The 17,879-nt window shown below is 43.3% G+C and overlaps 1 protein-coding gene across 1 annotated transcript in view; it reads left to right on the top strand.

Annotated features, from left to right (window-relative positions):
* B3GAT2 (beta-1,3-glucuronyltransferase 2) overlaps positions 1-17,879 on the top strand; it is a 95,238-nt gene that overhangs the window by 55,030 nt on the left and 22,329 nt on the right. The window contains exon 2 of the mRNA XM_003986299.6: positions 9,749-9,893. Within this exon, the coding sequence (XP_003986348.2) occupies positions 9,749-9,893 (145 nt within the window). The remainder of the gene's footprint in view (positions 1-9,748; positions 9,894-17,879) is intronic.

The following is a 17,879-nucleotide window of genomic DNA, read 5'->3' as shown; positions in this document are numbered from 1 at the left end:
AAAGATACCATGGGATATGTCTTGAATATTTTCTTCCCCAGACCTAGAATCAGCTACTTCTCCAAGTACCTCTGGTTCCTTTTATTAAAGTATAATATTAGAAGCCAAGACCTGGGCACCAGGTGGGCTCATTGTTACTGGAGTGTCATTGTTTCTGGGCCCTGTCAGTTGATAAAGCAAGAAAATGTGTGTCTGGTACTAACCCGTGTGTATACATATATCTGTATCTGTATAACCATCTCAATGTTCAATTAAACATGAGTTCATATTGATGTCCCCAGCTCTAATCCATAACCAGGTGGATCATTCTAGCCTTCTCTTCTGCTTGGCTGTAAATTCTTTCTCCAACGGTGAGAAATTTGACTCCTTTCATCCACCATCCCCAAAAGATCTTTTTATTCATTAAAAAAATTTTTTTTGATGTTTATTTTAGAGATCGGGCACAAGCAGCAGAGGGACAGAGAAAGAGGGAGACACAGAATCTGAAGGAGGCTCCAGGCTCTGAGCTGTCAGCACAGAGCCTGACGCAGGGCTTGAACCCACGAGCTGTGAGATCATGACCTGATCTGAGGTCGGATGCTTAACCGACTCAGCCACCCAGGCACCCCTACCTTTTTTTTTTTTTTTAAATTAAGGAATGCAGTGGAACTTTCTTCTCAGGGGCCCATGTACCCGAATTCCCTTCTGCTTGGAACATTTTTGGTATTCCTTTCCACTGTGGTTAATGCTTCAGGCTTTAGGCTTAGCTCATGCTGATGTCCTCAAAGAAACTATAGCAGCTCCCAGATCATGTCAGATCGTCTGCAGCCTGCTCCTGTCACACTGTACACTTCCCTTACAGCCTTCATCAGCATAGAAATTAAGTAACTAATTTTGCAATTCAATGTATCATTGACTTTTCTCTTCTGGAATGTTGGCTTGGTAGGCAAGGACCTTGTAATCCTTGCTCAGGGCCTAGCACAGCACTGGACATACATTATGTGATAGGTGTTTAGTGAAAAAATACAGCAAGTATGAAAGAAATGTTAGATTTGTTCTTTAACCCAGTGACATACGAGATGGGTTTATAATGTAACATTAGGAACACTTACTTATGCTTTCTAGAATTCTCATATACATTAAGTAATTAGCTTATGCACCTCAAAAGTTCATGCTGTGGAAATAGGGGTTTTCAGAAATCAAAATAGGCAAAAAAAGATCCAAGGCAATATAAAGTTATGTGAGGGATACTGTGGAATGAATAGCATCGAGCCAAGTATCAGTTAGGTGGGAAATGATTGCTGAAGTCATCAGGGGCAGATGCAAGAAAGAGAAAATACAGATAGGACATTAATTTTCGAAGTTGTTACAAAGGAAATTTATGGGTATTTTGGATTATATAATGTAGTTTCTCTGTTGGAAAATGTCAGATGTTTATGGACAGTGACCTTGGCTCCAGGTCATTATTTCTGTATTTTTTCCTTACATTTTTTCTGCTCTTTCCTTTGTGTCTTTAGTTCATTGGATCCTGCCACAATTCCGCGTGTTTTTCTCTCTCATTGAAATTGTTAGTTAAAAAAGCAGGATACAGCATGTAATGTTCTTTATTGTAATTCTACTCCTTGAGGTTGCCTATAGTGTTTTAAATTTAAGAAGATCAAGAACTTTATTCACTTCCCTTTGGACAAAATAAAACAAGATTTCACCTCAGTGGTATGTCTTAAAGGAAGCTAAAGGCATTTGTTTAACTTTTCTGTTTTACTCTGAGGGCATTTGGATGATCACCTACGTGTGATCTTCTGAAGTGTTCCAGTCCCTGTAGCTGACTGTCAGCCATACCCCAAAGGTGGGACCAAAAGGATGCAGCTTAAAGCTGCAGAAAAAATAGTTGGCTAAAAACCAACAGCAGATTGTTGGTGAGGGTCACCAGACACAGGCGTGGGCTATATTTACCTGCCTCCCTCCTTTTCTGGAGAAGATAAAGGTAAACAAGCACCAGCTGCCCTGGGATAGTTTAAATGGCATTTAGCCTGGAAGAGTGTAAAGATGCGCCAGATGTGTCTTTTGTGTCCTTTGTAGCCATTGGGTCTATGGAAATTACTCTGCCCATAATTTTGGCTGGTTAACATTGCTCTGTAAGTCCTGTTTAATTGGGGTCATAGTGGGAGGAATAAATGACAGATTATGACTTTGGTATTGAATAAATAGGAAGAGAATGCTTTGGGGACCAGACCTATTTGTCATAATGCAACGGTTATAAATATATGAATTGCTTTTTCTTTATCTTAATATCTAATTGATATCTTAATATCTTAATGCTGTAGTCCTCTGTTTTAGGTTGGAGCTCATACCAGGCACTTGAAGATGTGTCTGTTATGTAACCACTATTTTGTGTTAAGGAAGTAACAAAGCTTTTAAACGCTGAGAATATTTTAGTTCTACAAAAGTGCTTTTGGGGCGCCTGGGTAGCTCAGTCGGTTGGGTGTCTGACTTAGGCTCAGATCATGATCTTGTAGTTTTTGAGTTCAAGCCCCGCATCAGGCTCTGTGCAGTTAGTGAGTTTGAGCCCCATGTCGGGCTCTGTGCTGAGAGTTCAGAGCCTGAACCTGCCTCAGATTCTGTGTCTCCCTCTCTCTCTCTGCCCCTCCCCCTGCTCATGCTCTGTGCCTCTCAGTCTGTCTCTGTCTCTGTGTCACTCACAAATAAATAAATATTAAAAAATTTTCTTAAAAAAGTGCTTTTGCTTTTAATAGTCATTGTTACATTTCCCCCCACCCCTCAGAAAAGAAGGTGGCTGCCAAGGAATCCTTCAAGAGCATAGATTGAGTGAAAAGGACACGGAACAAAGGATAGATCCCAGGGGTGAAATGAGGAAGTTCTGTAAATAGCTGTGCTATTTTCCTTTGAAATGTCTGGCACACTCTATGTAGCACAGTGGTGGTGTGCCGGGGGGCTGCGTGTCTGATGAAGCATTTCATGTTGACTCTCAGAACAGTGCACACGTGGCAAGGGCATCTGGATCTTTCCAAAGTATTATACTCAAATGACAAAACTTTTTTTTTTAATTTAGCATACTTGGCAATATAATCCTGCCTTTTCACCTGCATTCAAATAGTCACTCTTTCACCTTTTAACACCCCGTTCTCTTAAAAAAAAAAAAAAAAATCAAACAGAGGTAAGTGTTAGCTTGGAATGTGCTAAGGTAAACCTTCATTTTCTAGCAAGAAACTGGCACAGAAATGTGAAGTTTTGCTTCTGTTCATCTCATTACTTGGAACCTGAGGCTATTCCTCAGTCTATGGGCCAAATCCTACATGTCTTCCATGGCCCAGCGGAAGTGAAAAGCCTGCCATAAAATGCGCTGGGGTCATGTTTAATCCCCTTACTGGTGGTCTCACAGTTATGGTTTATTCTCTTTAATGGTGATTTCTGTCTTCCTATTTTATTTTTATTTGAGAGAGAGAGAAAGGGAGAGGAGTATTCTCTTTAATGGTGATTTCTGTCTTCCTATTTTATTTTTATTTGAGAGAGAGAGAAGGGGAGAGGAGTATTCTCTTTAATGGTGATTTCTGTCTTCCTATTTTATTTTTATTTGAGAGAGAGAGAAGGGGAGAGGAGTATTCTCTTTAATGGTGATTTCTGTCTTCCTATTTTATTTTTATTTGAGAGAGAGAGAAGGGGAGAGGAGCAGAGGGAGAGAGAGAATCCCAAGCGGGCTCCACACTCAGTGCAGAGCCTGATGGGGGGACTTGATCTCACAACCCTGGGATCATGACCTGAGCTGATATTGAGAATCAGACACTTAACTAACTGAGCCACCCAGGCACCCTCTTCCTATTTTAAAAACAGTTTTGACTTCTCTTTTATTGTCTCTCCTCCTCTCCTGATTGTGAGCTTTGTCCCTTGCCCTGCTCAGGCACACACTGCTTAACTCATTACACGTGGCCCACATTTCAGTTAAGTGCTTACACACTTAAGAATTTTTTGGCATCTGATGTATGCAGAGCATAACCTATGCATTTTCTTTTCTTTTTTTTAAATTTTTAAACATTTATTTCTGAAAGAGTACAAGTGGGGGTGGGCAGAGAGAGAGAGAAACACAGAATCAGAAGCAGGCTCCAGGCTCTGAGCTGTCAGCACAGAGCCCAACGCTGGGCTTAAACTCACAAACTGTGAGATCATGACCTGAGCTGAAGTTGGATGCTTAACCAACTGAGCCATCCAGGGACCCCTCAACCTATCCATTTTCAAGAAGACACACAAGTCTGAGATGGGGTCTTTTTACCAATGTTTAGCATATTTGAAAATTTACTGCTCTGGGCAAGAGCAGTTTAGGGGCTGAAAAATCATAAACACTTTAAGGAAATATCAAAAACGAACACTACTATTTTTAGTGCCTTTACAATAAATAGAGAGCCATTGTATCAATTGAAGAAAAACACAGGTTACATTTAATTTGATTTCTTTGTATATTTGGCATGTTTGATATATAAAACAAAAAATAGAAATGTTTATATTTTTTGCAGTGTGTAAGGGAACAGGAATTTGAAGGTGGAGTGAGTTGGGGAGAGGGCTATATTTCTGTGAAGATTTTAGTAAATTTTCTGGATTTTTTTCCCCATATGGAGAAGACCTAGGACACAAAAGCATTAAATGTTGCTATTGATTCAAAAATTAAATCGTGAAAACATTGCTGAGAAAGATTAAAGATCTGGAGCGCCTGGGTGGCTCAGTCGGTTAAGCATCTGACTCTTGATTTCAGCTAAGGTCACAATCTTACAGTTTGTGAGTTTGAGCCCTGGCATCAGGCCCTGCACTGACAGCACAAAGCCTTCTTGGGATTCTCTGTCTCCTCTCTCTGCCCCTCCCCTGCTGGCTCACATGTGCTCACTCTCTCAAAATAAATAAATACAATTTTTTTTTAATTTTTACATGAAAAAGATCTAAGTAAATGAAGAGCTGTATTATGTTCATGTGTTAGAAGACTCCATTCTGTTAAGCTGTTCGTTCTCACCAAATTGAGCTATAGATTTAATGCAACCCCAATCACATTTTGCCGAAATGAACAATGTGCCTGTGAAACTCCTATGGAAAGGAAAAGGAGTTAGAACAGTCAAAACTTGGAAGAAGAACAAAGAGAGCTAATGCTACTTGATTACCGGAGTTATTATAAAGCCATAGTAAATCAGGACAGTATATTAGCATCAGGATCACCCAAGCAGACCAGTGGGTCAGAGGAGTAGGTCCGTAAATAAGCCCACCCGTATATGGCAACTGACTTTTGACAAAGGTCCAAAGACCATGGAGTTGTTCCAGGACAGTCACATACCCATGTGCATGTTACAATTGGAACAGTTGGATATCCATCCGCAAGGAGGAGAAGGAAAATCACCTCAGTCTGTCTGTCACATCATACACACAAATCAACTCAAAATCATAACCTAAATGTAAAACCTACAACTCTAATACTTGGAGAGAGGAGGAGAAAACTCTTATGAGCTTGAGTTAGGCAAAGATATTTTAGATACAACATCAAAAGCATGATCTGTGAACAAATTGATGAATTGGACTTCATCAACATTAAAAGTTCTGTTTTTCAAAACACATTATTATGAGGGAACATTATGATAAGCCACGGACTGGGATAAAATATTTGTAAATCATGTATCTGTGAAGGGTTTTGTATGCAGAATATATAAATAACTCTCAAAACTCAATAGTAAGGAAATAATTTTAAAAATAGTCAAAAGGTTTGCATAAATATTTCTTCAAAGAGATTATGGATGACAAGCACATGAAAAGATAGTCAACATAATTGGTCACTAGAAAAATGCAAATTAGAAGCACAATGAAATACTACTCATACCTGTTAAAATGGCTAAAGTGAAACATCGACCACACCAAATGTTGTTGAGCTGAGCATGTGCAGTAATGGGGACTCTCACATGGCTAATTAGAATGAAAAATGGCACAACCACTTTGGAAAATAAGTTGGCAGTTTCTTAAAAAGTTAAATGTACATGTACCATGTGATCCAGCCATTCCACTCAGGTATCTATCAAAAACAAAAAATGGGGGCACCTGGGTGGCTCAGTTGGTTGTGTTTGACTTCAGCTCAGGTAATGATCTCGCAGGTTGTTAGTTCAAGTCCCATGTCAGGCTCTGTGCTGACAGCTCGGAGCCTGGAGCCTGCTTCGGATTCTGTGTCTTCCTCTCTCTCTGCCCCTCCCCTGCTCATGCGTGTGTGCACGTTCTCTCTCTCTCAAAAATATTTAGAAAAAAAAATGAAGTGCATATAGACTTATACACAGATGTTCATAGCAGCTTTGTCTGTATAGCCAGAAGTTTGAAACAACCCAACTGTCCATCCACAGGCAAATGGAAAAAACAAAACAAAACAAAAACTGTGGCACATCCATACAACAAAGTACTTCAGTAATATAAAGGAGTTAACTATTGAAACACATTATAGCATGGATGAATTTTTATATAGTTTCGCAGAGTGAAAGAAGCTAAATAAAAAGAATATATGCTGGGGACACCTGGGTGGCCGACTTTGGTTCAGGTCAGGATCTCACAGTTCATGTGTGAATTCAAGCCCCACATGGGGCTCATTGCTGTAAGCGCAGAGCCCGATTTAGATCCTCTCTCCCCCTCTCTTTGCCCCTCCCCCACTCACATGTTCTCAAAAGTGAATAAACATTTTTTAAAGATTTTTAAAAATTTTTTTTACATTTTTTTTTTAATTTTTGAGGGACAGTACAAGTGGGGGAGGGGCAGAGAGAGAATGAGACACAAAATCTAAAGCAGGCTCCCTCCAGGCTCTGAGCTGTCAGTACAGAGCCCAATGGGGGGCTCGAACTCACAAACTGTGAGATCCTGACCTGAGCCGGAGTCGGACGCTTAACCAACTCAGCCACCCAGGTGCCCCTAAAGATTATTTTTTAAAAAGTATATGCTATATGATTCCATTCATACATAACTCTGCGAGATGCAAACTAATGCATAGTGACAGGAGACCAGTGGTGTGGGGAATGCACAGATAGGGGCACTGGGGATGTGGAGAGTAATGATAGGGATGGATTTAAAAATGAGCCCAAGGGAACTCTGCAGGATAATGGATATCTTCATTGCGGTGATGGTTTCATGGCTATATACATGTATCAAAATGTATCAAGTTTTACACTGTAAAAATACATGTTAGGGGCGCCTGGGTGGCTCAGTTGGTTAAACGTCTGACTTTGGCTAGGGTCACAATCTCGCAGTTCCTGGGTTCCAGCCTCACGACGGGCTCTGTGCTGACAGCTCAGAGCCTGGAGCCTGCTTCAAATTCTGTGTGTATATCTCTATGCCCCTCCCCTGCTCACTCTGTTTCTCTGTCTCTCAACAATAAACAAACATTTAAAAAAAAATACATCTCTCAGGGGTCCCCCAAGACCACCCCCATGTCTGGTGATTTACTAGGACTCATAGCATCCAGCATATAGTTGTACTTGTGGCTTAGAGTTATTACAGTGATGCGGTATGGATATGTGGCCAGATCAATGAGGGAGAAAGACACCAGGAAGAAGGGCCTGGAGGAATCCATGTGCAGACTTCCTACGTTCTCTCCCTCCCATGAGGGATGCCGCAAGCGCATCTTCCCTCTGGCAGCAAAACTATAACCACAGGTGTGCAATGTTAATGCCCTGGGAAACCCATGTAACGTTTAGGGGTTTTAATGGGGGCTGGTCACATAGGCACCTCTTGCCCTCCCAAGTGTTTCAGGGTCCCCAAAGGAAAACAGGTGTACGGTGCCGAGGCAGACAAAACAACTTTATCAGCATAAGGACTGTTTCAAAAGCCAAGTTCCCAGATGCCAGCCGAGGGCTGGCCTTATAAGCAGTCTTAGTAATCTCAGAACTATTCACTCTTTCCTGCAGTCAGTTCTACTTCAGTAGAACTTTTTAAAAATCCTCATATAAGTTAGTATGAGCACAAGGCAGTGGTGATTAATTTATTGAGAAAGTAATAGACTGTAAAACTAATTCCAGATTTGTGGACGACTGATGCAGTGAGATTTTTATTACCTGGAATGTTTCACACTCTTAAATTTTTTTTTTTTTGGAGTGAGGTGAGAGATTAATAAATAAAATTGGAATTCCTGGCAAATGGGAGCTTCTGGTTACTATGACTTTCACTTGAATTGTACTTGAAAATATTTCCCAAGTATATAATTTTCCTTTCATAAAAAAAAAAATCCTTGATTGGTAATCATTATTTTAACCATTGGCTAACTGATCATGGCCCAGTTGTATAGTAAATATAAGGTAAAGCTTTGGTGTTGAACTTGTAATGACAATAGGCCCTCCAAAGGCAGCTGTGTGCGTCACGCCCCAGGACACCCCCAGCTGAGAGGGTGAGTGAGCTGAAACCAGCCTGGATTTTAATGGCCAAGCTGCCAGCCCCTGCACGTGTGTGTGCTCAGAAAATGGGAACCTTCTAGTTTGCACAGAGGTGTCATGTGGGCTGCTTATGGCTTGTTCAACACGTCCTCTGGCGGTGGCCGTGGTTTGCCCAAAAACGCTGCCTGCCCAGTGCCAGGAAGCATTGTTGCGAACATGTCTTTGCCCTTACAGAAATCCAGTAAATAAGTTTGAGTTGAACACGGTCTGATGAAAACTTCACCAGATACAACAGGGTGTGTGGGAAGAGGGCCAGCCTCTCCAGCTGCATGCGTGAGGTGTGCTCCTTTCTAGCTGGACCCAGTTTCCCTGGAAAGGCAGGATGTAGGGTATGTTTTTCTTTTCGTCACTCTGGAGAATGCCTGGTATCTGTTCTGTATCTGAATGCCATTATTACTTTTTTTTTAAATTTATTTTTTAATGTTTATTTATTTTTGAGATAGACAGAGCATGAATGGGGGAGGGTCAGAGAGAGAGGGAGACAGAATCTGAAGCAGGCTCCAGGCTCTGAGCTGTCAGCACAGAGCCTGACGCGGGGCTCGAACTCACGGACCGTGAAATCATGACCTGAGCCGAAGTCGGACGCTTAACCGACTGAGCCACCCAGGCGCCCCCATTATTACTTTTTTAAATGTTTATTTACTTTTGAGAGAGAGATGGGGCATCAGAGTGGGGGAGGGGCCGAAAGAGAGGGAGACAGAATCCGAAGCAGGCTCCAGGCTTCGAGCTGTCAGCACAGAGCCCGATGCGAGGCTCGAACCCACAAACTGTGAGATCATGACCTGAGCCCAAGTCAGACGCTCAAGCAACTGAGCCACCCAGGCGCCCCTGGATGCCATTGTTAATGCCCCCAGCCAAGATTTCTGTGTTGATAACAATAAAAAATTCATAGGAAGGCAACTCCTCTGGCTTCTCTGAGTGAAATTTTTGCTGCTACTGAGTTTCCTAAAGGGAAGTCACCCTCAGTTCGGAAGACGCAAGGTATTCAGATCCAACCTTGAAACCAATAGAAAATACTTTTGATGGTATAGCTTAGCTTCAAAAAAGTGCCGTTCAGATATTGACACCTACTTCGTTTCTCTTAAGCCTTGAGCCGCCAGCTGAGTTTGTGACCGAGGACGGCTGATGGTGCCAAGCAGCTCAGCAGCAGCAAACTGGGCAGCAGTCTGTCAGCAGCAGGGTTCTGTCCGGAAACCTTCAACTTTTGAAAGTCTCCAGTCTCTGCCTCCCCACCCCTATTCTCCTGCGTGGCTCACATTTCTTTCCTCCCTTCGAGTTATTTTCCCTAAGGAAACTTAAACCACATCTCTTTCCCCTTCTTATAGATGCGAACTACACGCAAGGTCTCTGTCTGGCCAGTGGGCCTGGTTGGTGGGCGACGCTATGAACGTCCGTTGGTGGAAAACGGCAAAGTCGTTGGTTGGTACACCGGCTGGAGAGCAGACAGGCCTTTTGCCATCGACATGGCAGGTGAGGAGTGTGGATGGTGACGCTTGCTCCTCCCTGATCATTCTTGCCGGTGCCGCTGTTTATAACCGTGTCCTGGAGGAAGGAAGCTTTGAAAGACCACTTCGGTTAAAACCCTAGATCGTATTCTATTCAGCAGATGAACTATCTGAGTAAACTTTCAAGACAGGTGTTTTGATTAATTGAAGCAGAAATGGGTTTTGTGGGCAATTGGAAAATGCTCATTCTGTTCCATTTTTGTCAGCTGTTTGTGCAGCTGTCCCTTTGTCCAACAAATGTTTGTGCCTGTGCTGGGCTGGGTGTCAGGTCAGTGGTGAGACCTAGGCTGGGCCACTACCTGTACCTTTCAGTGCTAACTAAGGCCAGTTAGTGTCAGTACCTCATGTGCTTATTGATAAATGTAACAGTGATGTGAAATTCACAAGCTAATCCTTGTCATGCTTATTGATAAATTTGGTAGTTACTGATACATTTAATAGCTGGAACATAAAATTGGATTGCTGGCTTTTCAAACACTTATTAACTGAGCATACTGTGTTTTAAAGTTTTTATTCTCTGACCGGCCAACTGAATTAAGACCTGTAGTAGTCGACAAGTCCTAAAGTGCTACGTTATCATAAAGTGACTCAATTTCTGTGGGTTATATAAAATGATGCCTCTGGTAACTGGAAGGATGCAGTTTAAAACATGAGGCGTAGAGGCAAGATTCATCACTGACATCTAACCTAGAAGATGGAGGCAGAAAAGCTTCAAAATTAATCCCATCAATCTTCAGCTCTGGAACACAGCTCTGTCTGTCTGTCACCCTGTGCTTAGCCGGTCTTTTGTGTGTATTTCCCAACTGCAGTCGAGATCTCCACGCTCACAATGCCGATGGGATGAGGGCTGTGTTCTGAACTGGACTCATCATTTTTATTCTGACGACACTATAAAATTGAGGGAGCAAGATCATGAAGGATACCAGGAGTAAGAGTTATTGGGGAAAGTTCTTGCGCATGGCACGGTGGCAGCTTTGTCACGGGAGGTGACAAACTAGGATATTTTTACTCCGCATTTAACAAACATTTCCTGAGGGCCAGTTTTGTGTAAATGTGTGCCATGGTCTCAGACCCCAAGGACAGCTTGGAGTTCTTACCCTTCCCTCGTCACCCTGTCCCGGGCTCCCCTCTCCAGCCCTGGCCTTGCCCTTTGGTCTTCAGTTCTTGCAGCCTGGGAGCTGAGCTGGCCTCTCAGCCAAAGCATTTTCCTGAAGACAGATGGAGAGTAGGTCAGCCATATTTAGAAGGTCCTGAGAATTCCCAAAAGAGGCCTTTCCTCAGGCAAGTGTGAGTTCGTGGCTCTGAAAAGAGAAGGCTGACCATAATGTGTCTTCTGAGAATCTGGTCTCTTGCTGATAAGAAGTGTAACTTTGCCTAGTGTTCTCTAAGTTTTCTGCTCAAAGTCTTTTGCTTCCCTGGGACTTAGTTTCCCTGCGTGTGGAATGAGATGTAGCATGAATGACCGCTGAGGTCTTCGTTAATGTACTCTTCCTTCTCCTGGCTTCCATCAAAGAGCTCAGAGAGAAGCCTGGGCCCCTGGATTCTAAGTGAGGGTTCATGGCTGCTAAAGCAGCCTGCTGACAGGTGTTTGGTCCTTACTTTTCCCAGAGCCTTGCTTCACCACAGGCTGGGCAGACCTGTCCCCTAACACACAAGATCTCTGCCTATAACCCTGCATGGTAACTTCAAGGTGAGGGCAACTTGGGTAAGTCTTCCTGGATTTTGTTATAAGAACTTTACATAGATGAACAAGTATCCAGTAGACCCACTGAACATCTGCATTGATTCCCCTCAGAATTTGGATCCAAATAGATATATTTAAAATTCAAGAAAGGCGCATGGGATTTATACATTAGGCCTGGCCTGTGACAAACTATTTGATACCTTTTCACTGCTCTGGGAGACTTTGCTCCATGACATGACTGATGTTTGGCTTTTTCTAAGCATTTCAGTATATTTTCAAAGCATCATATAAGAAGTATCATAAAATATGAATGATTTGCATGTTTCCTAATTATCCTTGTTTCAAAACAGGAATGAGATTTCTGTCTCGAAGAAAACAACTTTTGCCACACTAAATTTTCTTCATACGTGAACTTGCTTTGCAAATTAGTTTTCAGTAAATTATTAGTATTTTTGGAAGCCTTAAGGGAGTGTGATTTAGTTGATAGTATAATAATTCTGATTTGGAGGGAGTTCTCATTTTAAAACTTGAAAATTCACAGCTTCGTTTGCATTTCACTTAAGATTCATGTACTCTCTGTGGGAAGAGGGAAAAGACCTTTTGGACCTTCATGTACAAATGGTACTTCCCACTTCATTTCTGAGTTGTAAGCGCTCACAGTCTAGAAGGAGAGAGAAGCGGGAAGCCCAGTTTCCTGCTGCGCTCTAGAAGGTCAGCGAAGTCCTGTAGAAAATGGTCTGTGGTGGCTGAGAGAAAGGACAGCGCTGGAGCCTGGGTCCCTCCTGGATTTTCACAAACTGATTAAGAATTGAAACTTAACCAACAGGGAACATTTCCCCAACTGTCTTGCTTTGAGGGGTGAGCACATTTGTAGAAGCCCCTCAGGGTCTGTCCTGCCTATACTTCTGGGAAGTCACAGCATTGCCCACCACGAGAAGTTTAGTTGAGTATCAGACATCGGAACTGTACGTTTTCATGTCATTCAGGGAGACAGATTTGGTGTCTGTCTTTATTTTGCCGTTTTGGACTTCATAGTTGCTATTTTTGCTCCCAGATGAGGAAACGTTGTTTTGGAATTACATGTATGATGTTAATAGAGAAGTAAAGATTATTTCTATTGCCCTGGGGAATAGTTAAAAAAAAAAAAAAAAAAAACTTGGTAATGATTGCTACTGAAAAACAAAAAACAAAAAAGTTAAAGAGCCACCCACAAGGTGGAACAGCATGTCGGAGGCAGTCCTTGCCCTGGAAGCCGCACGCAGGTGGGCTTCTGCAGTGGGTTAGCGGCCACGTTGCTCTGCCAAGCCTGTGAAACCTAGAATATGTCTGCTTGTCTGAGCCTCGGGCTCAGCTCCTGCACCTCGGGCATCTGACCACGGGCTGGTTCTTACACGAAAGGCGAGGCAGCCCACACAGAGGTTTTAGCTCTTTTTTTGAAGTCAGGGAGTTACTTTCAAGTGACAGACCGACATTGGCCACTTCCAGGGACGTGTCAATAAGAGCCATTGCCTGAAAGAACTGAGCTTAAAGCCATCTCGAGCCTTGCCAGGAGGTGTAGACTTGTTCGAATTCAGAACTTAAGGCTGGGATTTGTTTTGAATTCTCAACGTGTGCATGCACTTCGTGCTTAACTCTGAGAGGTGGCAGGCGGGCACTGTGCTCCTTCGATGACAGTATATTCCGTTCCCAGTTGAGTGCCTGGCATGCAGTGGGGACTCTATTCCGGTAAAAATCCAGCCATGTGCGCTGTTGTTCAGCTTCACCACTCACCACCCAGAGTTTGCTCCGACCCCACACAGTTGCCCTTACTTAACCAGCAACACTCTGGGGGTCCCCAGGACAACTGCACTCCTGACTGACTATAAATTTGTTTTTCTCTCAGGTTTGCCAATTTACTAGAAGGGCTCCTAGAATTCAGGATCGTGCTCTACTTCTACCACAGTCTTATTACAGAAGATACAAACTAGGACCAGCCACATGAAGAGACGCATGGGGTGAAGTCTGGCAGAGAACGTAGAGTTTCTGTGCCTTTTCCTTGTGGAATCAGGATATATCCCCCCCCTCCCAGCACATGAATGTGTGCACAGCTTGGGAAGCTCCACTGAACCTGTGTGTTCAGAGTATTTAGTTGGAGTTTCATTATGTAGACATGATTGATTGGATCAGTGGCCGCCACACAATTGAACTCCGTCTCTAGCTTCTGTCCCCAGAGGTCGGCAGTGTGGCCCAACTTTCCAACCTTCTGATTGTGTATTGGGTTTCTCCAGTAACCAGCCCCCACTCCGGAGCTGTCCAGGGACCCACAGCAGCCACCTCATTAGCATAACAAAGTCACTCCCAACACTCAGGAAACGCTAAGGCTTTTATAAGCTGCACGATGAGAACTAGGCACAAAGACCAGATCGATTTTTTTTTCCTATCATCCCACAAGCTCAAAAAGGGTAACTTTCATAGCATAAAGAAGAGTGTGTACCACATCTCTGTTTTCCTAATGTTTTCATCTACAAAAGCAAAGGGTACATTAGGTGGTGTCTCAGGGTCACTTACAGTTTCCTCTGTGGATGATTTCATGCCTCCTAAAAACGAGATGTGATTGTGAAGTGATACAATAGCTTCTCCCATGTGCATTACAGAGAGGGATGAGAAGTCTAGGAGGACTGTCAGTTTCCTAGCCTGGAGTCCTGTGGACATGGGTGTGTTGAAGTTCTGGATTAGATGAGCACCCACGGGTGACATCCCAGGGAGCAGTCATTTAAAGTGGCTGTAGGGGGGTGGAGGCCAGGGAAGGGAGCAGGGCCCATCCTGAGGGTGGGGAGGTGGACCAGTGGCAGCAGTCACCAGTGGGAAGAGGTGGATGAGTCCTGAATTTGATTGTTGGATGCCTTGTGTCATGGATGTGAAAGAGGAGGGTGCTTGGTGATTGTGAGAATGTGAGAGCCAGAAGCACATAGATGGTGTCATGGAGATGGTTGGTAGCAATTAGGACCTTGTAGGCTGTTCCCTGGAACAGGGGATATATGGGAGAATAGGTGGCCTGAATTCAAGAGGAGTAAAGGTTTGGCAGAAATGCCTGAGGAAAGTTAGACGTCCAGTAGAGCAAAGAGGAGGAGGAAGTTCAGTCCCTGAAAGGATTAAGGAGGTTGCACTTGGTCAGGAGAGTGATCACAGAGGATGTCATAGAAAGAAGTAGCTGGGAGGCCTGCAAGCAGATCTGTGTAAGGAACAGGATGGGTGGGAGGCTTTCTGAGGTCTGGCTCTAGGTGGTGTGAGTTTTGACAAGTTCTGATTCTAAGGATTGAGGTTGTATGTGGTCCACTGTGTTTATACTTTTTCTGTTGACAGCTTCTCCGTCCCTTTGTGGTTTATCACCATTTCTAGTATATAGTAGTTTCTAGGTCTCTAGAGATGTAAAGGGCCATTCTTAAAATGAAAATCTGATCCATGATTTAGAAGAGACCTGTAGGGGAAGTAGGGTGAATGGTGGGTACGGGGGAGGGGTGGTAAGCACCACGAAGAGGGCCAGAAACAACTCTTTTGAGAAATATGGCAGGATTGAGAAGGGAAGAGAGATGGTAGCAGTTTCAAGGGGTAGGAGAACTGCTTTTATGTTTCCCTTTAATGTAAGAAGAGAAGTTGAAATTGTGAGAGAAAAGAGCTGTGTTGAATTCCCAAAAGAGAGGAAGTTGGGGGGATGGTTGGGATTGGGACCTTTAGATAGACAAGTTCACCATGGCAGAATCACCTCTAATTCCTAATAAGGAGGTGAGGTAAGTAAGGAAACCAAGACCTAGGAAGGTGGAGGGGCTGGTTATTGGAGCTGGCCGTCTGCCAAATATTAATGGTGCGGGAGGAGCACCATGGACTGAACTCTGCAAACACTGATTGAATGTGGGACTGTGTGGAGCCTGTAAGGGATACACGGCCCCTGCCCCCAAGTAGTTTTGTATCAGCAGAGAGAATAAGTATGATACATATGTAACTTACTGTATCATGACATACAAAAATGAGGTGTGAATGGAATGTTTTAGGTTTACATTTTAAGAGACAGGAGAACTGCCATTGAGGGCACTTTGGGCAAGGGTCATGGAGGACGTAGCCCTTGAGAGGGGTCTTCGAGGCAGGCCTCACCCGGGTCAGGGCAAGTTTAGGGGACAGCAAGCCCCTGGGTGTGTGTAGCTCTTAGGGGAGAGGCAAACAGGTCAGATTGTGAGGATCGATTGCTGAAATAGAAATTTGTCTTCATTTCTGTGGATGTTGGAGGATTTGTGAAATTTTTGAGTTAGGGGCTGATGGGATTGGGAGTGTGACTTGAGAACCATGTGATGGCAGGTGCAGAATGAATGAATGGTGGGGTGGCCATCCAGGTGAGGGTATGGGGTCTGAGGGAGGGGTTTGGGGAGTGACAGAAGGCCTTATAAATAGATATTAGCTATTTATGAATTTTTTTTAATGTTTATTGATTTTTGAGAGAGACAGAGTGCGAGCAGGGGAGGGCCAGAGATAGAGAGAGACACAGAATCCGAAGCAGGCTCCAGGCTCTGAACTTTCAGCACAGAGCCCATTGTGGGGCTCAAACTCATGAACCATGAGATCATGACCTGAGCTGAAGTCAGATGCTTAACCGACTGAGCCACCCAGGTGCCCCAGATATTTATGAAATTTTAACAAGCCATTTCAGATTCTGCCCATGAATTAGCAGAATTTTAGGTATTTTTAACACTGTTGTATGGTATGGTGATAATGGATATATTAAATTTAATTTTGATTTTAAGTGGTGTAATTTGTAATTTGCTTTGAGTTGTAACATATATGCAGAGATATATGGTGATTTCAGGTAATTAGAACATTCTGTTAACCAGAATACCAGTTTTAAAAACTAGGAAAATAATAATAAAAATAGGAATCTGCGCATTAGGGAAAAAGAAAATCCTATTCTTTGCCAAGTTTTCAGGCCCTGGATTCATTGCATATGTGCTGTCCTTACAGAGGGTTGGAGTTGGGCTCTTGGGAAGTAACAGTTGTACAGGGCTTTCTTTCTCTTGATGTTTGTTGACAAGGAATTTTGCCTGGTTCAATTCACTTGGCAAACCCTTTCTTGGTAGATAATGTAGTGGTAAACTTCAGCCTAGTTGGGATCAGGTAATCATCATCAAAGCCGAATGAGCATAGCCAAAATCGGCAACATTTGACTTAGCTTCATAAATATAAATACTGCAAGAAAAGGGAGGTAATAACCTTGTTGCCACTTTGAAGCCATTTGTAAATTAAGTGTGCTGTTTTCAGTGCGTGACAGTTTTGTATAAGGGAGATAAAGTTAGTGTTCTCAGTAGATGACAATACGGCGCCTTTCAGTGCAGGATTTGGGGACTTGGGACCTTGTCCTTAGGTTGTTGCAGTGTGACTGTCACTAGAGTGGTGTGAGGGCTCTCTGGGACAGAATTGCAGCTGCAGGGGCACTGTCATTCTGTCCTGAGAACCTACAACACTACAGGGATGGTGGTAAAGTGTGAGGGTAAAAGGTCGCCTGTTGCCCATTTCTTAGCTATTTCCAGAACGAGGTGCATTCTAGAGACTTTTAATGGCCCCAACAACATGTTCGGTTCTGTGCCCATGTACTATGTCTGTGTTGGGTTAAGGTGGGTGTGTGGGTAAGGAGCACCTGTGCATCTGTGTGCTCATAAGCAGGGTCTTTCTCTAGGGTACCTGATGTTGGGGCGGCCAGGTTCTAGTGGGGCTTGGGGGAAGTGGAGTGGTGTCCTGCAGAATTTCAGTAAGTAAAGTTTTCATTCAGAACTAAGAATTTTGAAAATCAGAAGCTTCCCTTGTATCTGAGAAACCCAGAAGACTTCATGATTATTGTTTACTGAGCATTTACCAGGCATCAGGCATTCTTCGGCACCCTGTGTGCATTCTTATTTAACCTTCACTCAGTTCTGCAAGGGATGTGCTTGTATCATTATCCTCCTCTAAATATAAGGAAATTGAGGCCTGGACGTACTAAGTAACACATCCAAAGTTGCACAGTGATCAAACTCAGGTTAGTGCGTCTCTGGAGAAGGCGCTCCCACTTGGCTTTGAATTCCATTTCACCCGCTTACAGCCCAGTGACCCACTTCTTGTTCTCTGAGCCTCTGTTGTCTTCAGCTGCAGAACAGCAGAATGGACTTCCTCACAGAATAGGATATTCAATGCAAAGCACTTGGTACAACACTGTAGACACTTGAATGATCCGTCTCTTCATCAGGAAGCAAGATTGGTCTATGTGTT

The sequence above is a fragment of the Felis catus genome, chromosome B2 (assembly GCF_018350175.1).
Source record: "Felis catus isolate Fca126 chromosome B2, F.catus_Fca126_mat1.0, whole genome shotgun sequence".
NCBI lineage: Eukaryota > Metazoa > Chordata > Mammalia > Carnivora > Felidae > Felis > Felis catus.
This window is presented reverse-complemented; position numbering and strand designations above follow the sequence as displayed.